Below are 11,271 nucleotides of genomic sequence, written 5' to 3'. Positions count from 1 at the left end.
ATTTTTATTGTTCAGCTAAGCAATACAATTCGGGATAACTTGTTCAGACGCGAGTATTTAGCGGGCAGTATTATTAGAGCTGTTAATAATAGAAAGTGCAAACTCTTACTTTGTTGATACCTTTCCTTGTTGAATACTCCACTGTTGAAAGTTTTACAAGGGCACAATTCTACCTCCAGTCCAACATGTAATGGCTGACTAACCACAACTCTTCAGAGCTTTTCTTGTTGTAATGAAATTTAATCATTGTAGTTAGATAGCTAGTTTGCCCCCTAGAATATTGCAAGACCCTTGATAATACTACGAAAACAAACTTTTTTCAAAACCTGGCCGGTTTACTCAGACTTGGAACATTTGGAACACGACCTTTGCATTACGAAATCATCTTAACTTTCGTTAATTTTAATTTTAATACGGTGGGCTTAAGAATAATTATACATTGTACGTAAAGCAGAAAATGTCGGCATATTTAGCAACTTGCTTAGTGAATAAAGTAATTTAGTTAGGTTTGGTTTAGTCTGCGTTTCCGGAGGTTCTTCTCGTGCATTAACGAAATAAAGAGAAGAATAGGGAAAGGGGGTGGATTCCTCTCCTACCCATTCTTCTCAAATTTTTACCGCTTGTTTTGTTGGCTTTCGATCGGTATTGCTTTTCCAGAATCGCTAGCTAAATTTAGCTTGAGACACTCCCTTATAGAGTTTGTCACTTTTGTCGCCAATTTTATGGGGTATCGTATGGGTAATTTGTGATAAATTTTAACTTGTGTAATGTAAAAATCCCTGATACACGGGGTCGGCAACTCAATGGTTATGCAACGAAAGGTCCAATTACAATTGCTTACAAGAAGTTACAAGACTGTACTGAATGCGTACAAATAATTTGTAGCTTGTATTGAGGCAATGCTACCAAAAAAGTGTAGAACCATCGTATCTTATTATAACACCTTACGAAACATTCGTTGCAGTGCAGATGCAAGCGAAAATTGTGTTATCTAACAGGGATTTCTTGTCATTAAATAAAAAGTGATAAGTACGTGATTCTCAATGCTGTGTTTTGTTTTAACATAAACCTTTCTTACTTTCGGCTATACAACTCCGCATTTTCCTGGCCGTTTGGGCATTAGAATACCAACGCTGAATACTATAAAACTATAGTATGGCGGCGAATAGTCCGCAATTAATTGATTAATTGATTTTACACGAAATACCGTGAATGAGTCGAAACAAAATTATTTCCTGACAATTTGCAAACAACATAAAAAGGGGTCTAAATATTACAAGGGAATTCTTATTTTGCGAGTTATCAAGAATGTAACCAGCTCAATTTCCCAAACAAGGTTGCAATCATAACGATCATAGAACCGATTTAAGTATTTTATTCGGCGGGTTTCTGCTCAGCTGGTTCTTCTTGTTTCGCTTCCTCTTGACCTTCTTCCGGTTTTTCCTCCTCTTTCTTGTCCTCATCTTGTTGATTCTGTTTTTCGGCTGCTTTTTCCTCTTCTCCTTCTTTTTTGTCGTCTTCGTCGTCTTTCTTGTTGGCGTCATAGTCGGCCCAGGGCTGCAGGTCACCTGACACCAGCAGACCGAAGATCACAATACCGACGATGTACACTATCGCCGTGATCCAGAATACAATGCGCCACTCGCCAGCGGTCTAAACACAATGGAATTTGAGATCAGCTGGAGCATAGTTAATAGAGGGAAATGGCAAAGTTCTTTGTTGTATGTTTTTGTTCGCTATTTTGGGGGTTGACCCTGCACAAAACCTGACAAAATACAATAGGTGATTACGTGTGTTCATGCAACTAACCAATAAAAACATTGCGATTACGTAATTCATGCATAGTGTATGAGCGCAAAACAAAAGATGTGCAGGGTCGTGGACCTTCCAACATAAATCTTGGCCTCTTTGTTTGCTCCTTTGATGTTTGCCGGGCTTCCTAACCATTTCCCTCTATTAACTATGGCTGGAGTTAACAAAAATTAGCCAATTTTCGCGTTTTATTATTGTTTGTGAGATTGTGGCATGGTAGACTAATGTTTAGTGTTTTGGACTCCTAATCAAGAGGTACAAATTCCAGGTCTTTGTCTTGTTCTTAGGCAGGAAAATTTTATTTCAAAATACCTCATTCCACACAGAAGTTTAAATGGGTGACCTAAGGAAGGCATGCCATCTAAGACCATCTAAGAGGGTAGCACTTTTGGTATCATAAACCGGAGTTAATTAAGCACTGGCATTGATACATGATTCACTTTGCTGTTTTCCTTTTTCCATGGTTGCGCATGCAACCACGGGACAATTGGCCGGGCATACCTTATTTGGGGTCAGAATCCCTACAATCTGCGGGCTGATGAAGCCTGGTGACGCGCCAAACACGTTAGTCACTCCCATGATGACGCCTGCGTATTGAGGCGCAATATCCAGGATGTTGACGGCATAACCGGAAGCGTTCAGACCCGTTATGCCGACACCAATGGTAAGAAACGCAACGGCAAGGGCCGGTGTTCCGGCATATCCTGTAATCAGGATAAATATTGAAGCCGTTGTACAACCTGCAAACGAAGAAAATTTGGAGTTAACCGTGGGAAGCCTGACTTTGTAACTTTTGTCTCATTCGTCGGTGGTGAGATTGCTAAATTGCAAGGCATTTTCTTATCTCGGCAAGAATGGGCTTCAGCCAACAGTCATTTCACTCCTCTGATCTGATTTGACCTTGCACACATAATAATGATATTCCAAGCTTATTAATAGTGAATATTTTTTGCATTTTCAGAGAACGAGCTATAACAGCTTAAAGCCAAATGTAGTTTTCTCTTACCAACGGTAAAAACGCATCTTCTTGTATTTCTAACAGACATCTTGTTTTTAATGAGCCAATCCACGAGTACTCCACCAGCCGGTCCAACGAATGCTTTTACAACATAAGGCAAGGCCGCCAAGAACCCAGTCTGTGTAAGAAGTTAAGTTAAGATTAGTTATATGTGTAGAAAAAACCTTGGTGATAAAGCGATCAGAGGTGTTGGCTTAGGTTTTGTGTTTCCTTTTTGTACAACGTGCTTTAACAAGCCAGAGCAAAAATGCATGTTTTAATGAAAAAACAAAATTAATCGTGTTTTGGCTTACCGGCGTTTTACCGCGCTTTTCCGTGCTTTCCGTGTTTCTGGTTGGTTCATTGCGTTATTTGCATTTTCATTATTTTGGTTATGATTTACGACAATTATTAAAATACTGCTCCAAGGAAAATTATTCCCTTCAACTCAGTCGAACGTCAGGCAATTTTGGGATTAACGAATGCTTATATATGGGAAAATTCTCTGCCGCTTGCTAACAGGACCATAAGCCAACAAAAGAACATGAGGCCTGTTAATACGAAAAACCCTTAATATGCATTGATAACAAGTAAAAACTGTTATTCAGAAAACCTTGATTAAAATACTGGTGCAAAGAAAACCTTTACTGCAGGTTCCTTTCAAATGAGGTTAAATGTTAAGTTAAAGCGCAAGGGGTCGGCAGTTTTTGCGACCTGGGACAATGTAACCTTTCGAAATGGAAGAGGAAACCGATTGGACGCCAACTTCACTGAATGACATGTTAACGTACCTTAGCAAGGTCGAAGTGCAAAACTTCGATGAAATATTTAGGGAGACAGATCAGTATGGTATACATGCCCCAGTCTGCGGTGAAGTTAGCCGTGATAATGGCCCACACAGGACCTGACGTAAAAATGGATTTCCATGGAACCTGGCCTTTCTAAAACAAAACATTAACAGACAGCAGGCTTTAGTAAAAACCTTCCTGGGAAGCAGTAGTTCGCTCCTGGACGAGCGATGACTACCATTGCAATAGCAATGAATGCCTCTGGCTAAGGACTGCCAAGCCAACTTACCTTATTATAGGAAATTAACTACACCTGATATTAACGCGACTTTCAAAAATTCGCGTTAATTTTATGCACATTGAACCCGTCAATTAAATGCATGTAAACATAACATTTGGAAACCGTTATTTTATTTCACTTAAATTTTGTTCGCGTTGTTCAGTAAAATGCTTCGTTATATCCCTATAATAAGGTATGTCGACGAAAAGCACATCAATTTCCCCTTAACTCCCAAAAATAAGAACAAGACTAGACTCCCCAAAATAACGACTGACTGCATAGGGAAAAAACTACCTTCTACAAATGCAGCATCGATCGATTGCTCATCTCTACCAGATATTTTAAAGAAGCCTATGCCATTGATATTTTTAAACGTAATATCATGAACTCCCTCAGTAGCAAAGTACTTTCAGCTTTTTATAACAATATGCTTGTAAATTTATATTTTATACCTTTTTAACTTCTAATTTTTAACATTGGAAACCACTCCCCACCCACTGTATGTGACGGAAGCTTCCTCGTTAAATATTATTTATTTTGTTTTTTATTCTTTTTTTAAATTTTACCTTTGCGGGGGGTAGTTTTGCTATACTTTCTTCTATAAGGTCTCTTTCTTCAGGGGTGATGGTGGGATGCTCTGATGGAGACCCATGAATCGCTAGCTGCCATACAAAGAACCACAAAAGACCAATTGCACCTAAACGAACAATGAAAAGCTTTGTGTTTAATTAGTTTATTATTAATAGTAACTAAGCTGTATCGTATCATCAGATCGCATGCAATAAACTAGTATACCTGCAAATCGACACTAAGTCATCGATTCTGTCCTCCAGCTAAAAAAACCCCAAACCCGCGCTGCAATGCAGGCTACCGTGACAAGTTAGCCGAAGTTCAATCTGCTTTCTGTTGAATGATGCGACTATCGCTTTTTCCCCTGGACAGGACATCAGCCCATTGCTTTTATAATCTCCAGCGTTGTGTGAGGTTTCCTGGCAGTTCTGTTACCCATTCATACTCCTGGATGCTGAGAGGCACTTGTCGAACCCGGACGGCTCCGGAGCTTCGGTGTCTACAATTGTACCGTGCAACTTGTTAAATTTTATAAATAACCATCTTTTTAAGTTACGCGTATTACTACACTTAAAAAAAAAAAAAAAAAAAAAAAAAAAAAAAAAAAAAAAAAAAAAAAAATGTCAGAGTATCTTTTCTATGTTGTCGATTCAATTTGCACAAAGAAACAAACTAATTGACACCCGTGAACACCAACAACGTAACAAGAATCGGCTCTTTAAAAAAACAAAATTTCTCATATTTGTTTTGAAAAAGTCGTTAGCATAACAAGAATTACTTTTCCTCTTGTTGATCACCCCCAGGGCTTAATATAACTAGTAAAGATAGTTCAAAAGTAAGACATCATTTTGCATAGGGCAGTGTTAGATAATCCTCTCCCCTGTGTCATGCTCTCTTACCGAAGCAGTAGAATACGGACGCCCATCCGCCATCAAATCCATATTTGGACATGATGCCACTTAGCGGCATGGAGAGGATAGTACCCACAGGACAACCTATCGCATGACAATAGACACTAGATTACGTCATAAATACTGTAACATCTTAGAAAAACTCACCGAGAAATATCATTGTGATCAGTGAAAAAAGTTAAAACAAGTAGATTTTGTCTTGCTATATAATGTTCAATTTAGTTATCTCTCTGTACAATTTATTTCGAAACCCATAGTATCAAGGATTCAGACCGTCGTTTGGCCACTACTATGGCCGGAATGTTAAAGAACTGTCTTGAAAAGGAAGGGTTTTAGAGAGGAAAAAGTGCTTTTTTCACATTATCTTTTTGATTCTTTTCAATCAATTCTCCGACGACAAAGGTCATTATTCTTCGGGATTGGATTTTTAAAAGCTTCAGTGTCCTGCAATGGTCCATTGCCATTATAACTGAAAAATTGTATTACAGTGTACATTTGTGGCTACAAAACGGCGATAGATTTACTTTTTTTTGAAGTCGTTTAACATAAAATAGACCATAGTTAGTAGGGGCTAGAACACAAAGAATACAAAAGGTCTACACAACACAGACCTGCAACGGTGATAGTAAACAATCGAGTTCTTTCTGAAGGCGGCGCCCACTTACTCCAAATGGCGTGATTACACGGGAAAAGAGCACCCTTGGAAACACAATAAACAACCAATTTTAAAATAAAATCAGGATTAATTAGTTCATATAACCTAGATTTTGGAGTAATGTCATTGTAAAGTCTTCCGGCTCTCAACTGCAAACGTTTCTGTTGCATGAAACGCTGAATAGGAGTGCCGTTCTACTACGCACTTCACTTCTCCCCTTGGAATTAATGTTTGTGCATCAAAGGTTATCCCAAGCATACGCTTCTGATAAAGATTATAAATGTACACTTATAAATGTCCACCATTTGTGGCTCGTCTTTACTTAACAAACCGGCTTGGCCAATATCTTATTCCTTTTAAAAAAAAAATTTTTTTTTTTTTTTTTTGACTGCCGATGTACGCCGTCTTTAAACATGCTTATTTCGCTGGAAGTAGAATTTATTATCTTGGACTTTTCAGATTGTCTGACAGGGCAGTTTGCTAACCCGGAAACGTGCTGTTATTTGTTCACTTACCAAAGCCAGCCCCTCTATCACCCTGAGAGTAATCAGAGCGGCGACGCTCGTCCGTGCTGCTATCGGTGTCAGCATGGTAAGAATCGAGGCGATCCCGAGACAGATCCCAAATACGCGGGTACCACCAAACCGCTGACCCAGCCACCCGCCTGGGATCTGCATAGCTGTGTAGCCGTAATAGAACGCGCCAAGAATAGTTCCTTATGAGAAATAAAGAATATCGTGGATAAGAACAAGAAATACATGGATATTTTGTGTCAATACCCTTACTGGCGTTGCGTTCATCTTCTCAAGCCTGTTCAATGTTACAAGCCGCGTCACAACTAGTTTGGGACACTTTACTGCAGGTCAAAATACATGCATCCATGTTTGCCTCTCTCCTTAATTCTCTCCTCAGCGTCGAGAAAAACGTACCCCGGGTGCCAGAGGTTTTTTCAGCGCGGGTTCCGGTGTAGGTCATGTCTTGCCGGTCGTGGCAAAGACCTTCGGCCGCCGAAAGGTAATCCGCCGCGCGCGAGAAAAACCCTCTGGTACCCAGCGTAAGAAAAACGCTACATGTTGTTGTTTATATTAACAATGAAAGAGAAGAGAAAATGTTTCCAGCTGTGATGTGGATGATAGTTCTACGAATTCTGTGGTGTACATCAAAAATCCCTTTTTGCAGTATTTTCATCACTTGCCCAATGAAAAAAATTCGGATAATGTAAGGAGAACTGATTAGGTCAGTAAAAAGTTTTCTTAGTGAAAAAGGGGTAACATATAAACAAAGTTATTACCTTGCAACTTCGAACTCCATTCGAATTCAGCTTTCTTAAAAATAAAAACATATTGACGAGTCAACTTTTAAATGTTTAGAATAGACCCAGAATAGTTCGTTTGCAAGACACTATGACCATGCCTTAAAGCTTACAGTGATATTGATATTGTTTCAAAATACTCAAAATACTAAATAAAGAAATGTTACATAAATATAGGTCAATGGAGAAACCTTTCAAACAAGCTTTGTAGGTTTAATACTTTACAGAGAAGTCTTTCCCATTCAGTAATCTGCAACTTTCGTAGCTACATGTACACGTAAACGTTCAAACAAGAACTTTACATAATGTACTCCTAAGTGTTACTTGTTTAAATGAAATTTGATTTGAGCTGAGATGTTAAAGCAGGCATAACACTTTAATTCCCATAACGGTCCATGTACGAGTGTATTCCCTGCCCCTCCCCCCTCCCCCCCCGTCTTCTTACTCCAACATCTTCCCATTCTATATTCAAGGATAAGACAATAAAACAAGGAGGAAAACGAACCTTCTGTATAGTGAATCCATTTTGTTCGACTGTGTGGTTATTGCACATGGCTCCTATTGCTACACTTAGATTAACTCGGAGTGCGTATTGCACGCAGATTCCAAGAAAAATCATGATTGCCACAATATATCTTTTGGGAAAACTGGATTTCTTGCCACCATTTTTTTCAGTTTTCTCCCCTTCCCCTTCAACAGGATCCGGTTGTGGTTCTTCGGTGTCTGCCATATCGAATCTGGTGATCAAAAGAGACATGGTGTTAAAAAAGTAACTTACAGTTATTCAATACATCGTTAAACTACTGACTGCAACACGTATTGCCTTTAATAAATATGACTAAATCTAATACGACTTCCTTTAATCTCCCGGAAGACTTACTACCCGTCACCACAAGTGACAGCTGAATGGATGAAGACAACTAGACTACTACCCTGCCGACTACTGACTCTACTGACTGACTATAGTATGTATGTAGTTCTTGTGCCTCACTCCAGGAGGTTTGGTCGGGGTAGCACTTGCTCAATTAAAATGCAGCACGTTACGGTAATAACATAATACAACTATTGAAAAAATCAATTATTCTCTTTTTTGAACATAGGAAGATAATTTAGCTATGATCTAGAGGTAGCATAATCTAGTTGAGGTACTTTATTTTTATGATCAGTTTACAAGCGAGGATCAGTTGTGACACGTGGAATGAGCTCTTTTCTAACATCATTATACCCTTTGCAATACATTAAATGCTGTTCGTCCTCTAACTGACTGACATGACTGACTGATTGACTGAATGACTGTCTAACTGACTGACTGACTGACTGACTGACTGACTGACTGACTGACTGACTGACTGACTGACTGACTGAATGACCGACCGACCGACCGATCCGACCGACCGACCGACCGATTGACCAATTGCCCAGATTGACTAGTCGATTGACTGTCTTTAACCAACTGTCGGACCGACTCAAATGTTTGTTGTCGAATTTAAAAGTTTTCGAATTGACCTTATTTAAATAACGCTTTTCTAGAATTCCCGTGTGTTTTAGGCAAGACCGGTAGACATACCGGCTACCTGGGTTTATTATGGACATATTTAGTCAGGTTATTAGTGCTGTTTGTGAATGGTACTCAAGCGGCTTATTTTCAAGCTCTATTTAACAAGGTTATTGTTTGCAATGCTAAATACCAGCAAGAATGAAATATATAAACTAAATGCGTTTCATTTTTACGAAATCCTTCTCAAAATATATTAATGCCTTCAAACTGAAACAAAAGCGCGGGTGTCGCTGGCAAAGTTCAAAAACGATGTTTCCGAGGTCTCAGGCTACATATTCTCTCGGGTGGTTCTACCCTTGTGTCACAAGTTTAAAAATACGACCACGTACGTATTTACAACATTTTTTTATCCATAATGGATTTTTAATCGAGATTCGCCCTAATTTACTGAGCTTGTTCGCGGTTCCCGCGCAAAATCGATCAAAGACTGTGGCCACATAAAGTTTATATTCAACAACTGGTACCATGAAACAGTTTGACACTCGACTTTTGATCGGACATATTTTTTCTTGTCTTCGTATTTTTACTGCAAAAAAAGGCTACATCTTTTTGGTAACGCAACTAAATATTTTCTACACCTTTCGAAAAATTAGCGAGAGCTTTGATTTCCAATAATATGATTTTACACATTCAGATGCTCCTTAAAACAAGCTAAATTATTTAGTAACCACCGAAGACTGTTCGTTGCTCATATCACTCTAGTTAATTACATGGTGGATTAACGACTGAATTTTGCTTTCAACGGTTTGGATTGTTACCATTTTGCTTATTTAAGTCTTTTTTATTAAAAGTTTAGATGAATGAGCCACATTTTATTGTAATAATATGCCTCAGAGTTATTCGTAGCTGTTATGATGGAAGGCTGGAACCGAAGATGAAACAGCCACTCTAGCTTGAAGTTTCTGATTTCAAGTTGTAACAGCACAATAATTTAAAACAGCACTGGAATACCTTAACTCGCATCAAAATTCCTTTAAACAAGAAGAACTAAACTCAAAAGAACTAGCTAATGCGACACTAAGAAATAAAGATTGTCAAGAGAGTCGCTGTCGAAACAAAGTATCTATTGCATCAGCATTAGGAAGTGATTTGACATTATTTTCATCTCACTGAAAAGAAACACTACCCAGGTATCATTCCTTTGACAATATCTACTTTTACTAACTGAAGAAAGAAAAAAAAAAAACTTACCTATAGGGATATATATGTAATGAAGTTGATATTTTTCTCACACTGACAGGTACATCTCAGCTGCAAGACACTCCTTTCAGAAAGTTCAAGGATTTATCCGCCGGCCAAAGTCGTATTTTTACCTCCTTTAAATACCGGCAAAATATCAAATAGAGCGTTCGGCCGGGGTTCAGTCCGTTTTCAGCAGTTTACTCAACGATTGAAAGATTTTCGATGATCAAAAAGTTAGCAAGAAGAACCTGCGTCGTGTAAATAAACCGCCCAGTTCCGCCACGGTCACTATTTTAAGGTAATTAATATTTGATTAAAAACACTGACAGTCTTAATCAAGCGTATGAAGCAAGGCACTAGCGCACAGCGGAGGGTAAAAAAAAATCGATTTGATCGAATTAAGCAGAGTTTAAAATTGCAGTTTAATATGAATTTACCAGCTAATAACTATGGGTAATTACTTTAAAAATCTTCTTTTTTTACTGTGGCCGTATTAATTAAGAACATAAAAAACATATAGATATATCACCAAACAAAAAATCGTTAAAATGAATCTTACAAACATTAAGCATACAAACTCAAATTAAATAAGTGGTGTTAAAAAGTCTGGTAATGAAATTAAATTAAGGCAAGATCTCTATTATATACGTCTGACTAATGTCAAACTCCACAAAACATTGAAATTAAAAAATACTTTTTTCAAAAGAAATTTTAAACGATGCTTTAACCCTCGATTAACTTTTAATCCCGAATTGAGCCTGCGTAGCAGGCGTAAAAAGGGGAAGGGGATAGTATAGTAAGAGGATTGAGAGAATTCGAGGAGTGGAAACTTTCGAGCAAATGGTTCGGTGATAATTTGAACTGGTGAAATAATGATATTTGTACATTATTTTGACCACTTCATTTTTATATACTTATCGTTCACTTTAGAAAAGAAAGATTTAACGTAATTTTAACGTTAAGACAAAAATGCCACTAACTTCATCTGTAGTCTGTAGTTTGTTACTCAGTGTCATGTGGCCAGGCAAGCAAATTAAATGAAAGTCAAATCATAGGTAGCAGATACTCTATCCGTACAGCTGCTCGGGGGTTATAAAACCCACTTATAAGCCCCCTCCAGCCAGACTGTAAAAATAATGTAAATGTTGTTAATAGTGGTCATGCACTAAGCTTCGAGATAGCTAGTTTGCAGGCATGCCACTGAAA

At 38.2% G+C, this 11,271-nt stretch overlaps 1 protein-coding gene across 1 annotated transcript; it reads right to left on the bottom strand.

Moving 5' to 3' along the window:
- Positions 1-367: 367 nt before the first annotated feature.
- On the bottom strand, positions 368-10,422 carry LOC144643641 (vesicular glutamate transporter 2.1-like). Its single transcript, XM_078502959.1, has 11 exons — positions 10,075-10,422; positions 7,831-8,062; positions 7,305-7,338; positions 6,529-6,728; positions 5,970-6,057; positions 5,347-5,442; positions 4,444-4,574; positions 3,601-3,750; positions 2,819-2,948; positions 2,314-2,552; positions 368-1,653 (listed from the first exon to the last, which is right to left on the bottom strand). Exons 2-11 carry the CDS (start codon positions 8,053-8,055, stop codon positions 1,375-1,377), a joined length of 1,572 nt encoding a protein of 523 aa, XP_078359085.1. The 5' UTR covers positions 8,056-8,062; positions 10,075-10,422; the 3' UTR covers positions 368-1,374.
- Between the last annotated feature and the right edge of the window lie 849 nt (positions 10,423-11,271).

This window comes from Oculina patagonica, chromosome 2, assembly GCF_052425735.1.
Source record: "Oculina patagonica isolate OP01 chromosome 2, crgOcupat, whole genome shotgun sequence".
NCBI classification, from domain to species: domain Eukaryota; kingdom Metazoa; phylum Cnidaria; class Anthozoa; order Scleractinia; family Oculinidae; genus Oculina; species Oculina patagonica.
The sequence above is the reverse complement of the archived record's forward strand: the minus strand, read 5'-3'. Positions and strand labels throughout refer to the sequence as shown.

Bases quoted from the DNA above. Each gene is read 5' to 3' on its own strand.
- LOC144643641 (XM_078502959.1), bottom strand. From the start codon at position 8,055: ATGGCAGACACCGAAGAACCACAACCGGATCCTGTTGAAGGGGAAGGG. The intron at 6,058-6,528 runs GTAAGTGAACAA...TGTGTTTCCAAG, and splicing joins TGATAGAGGGGCTGGCTTTG to GGTGCTCTTTTCCCGTGTAA. The intron at 1,654-2,313 runs GTATGCCCGGCC...CATTGTGTTTAG, and splicing joins GGATTCTGACCCCAAATAAG to ACCGCTGGCGAGTGGCGCAT.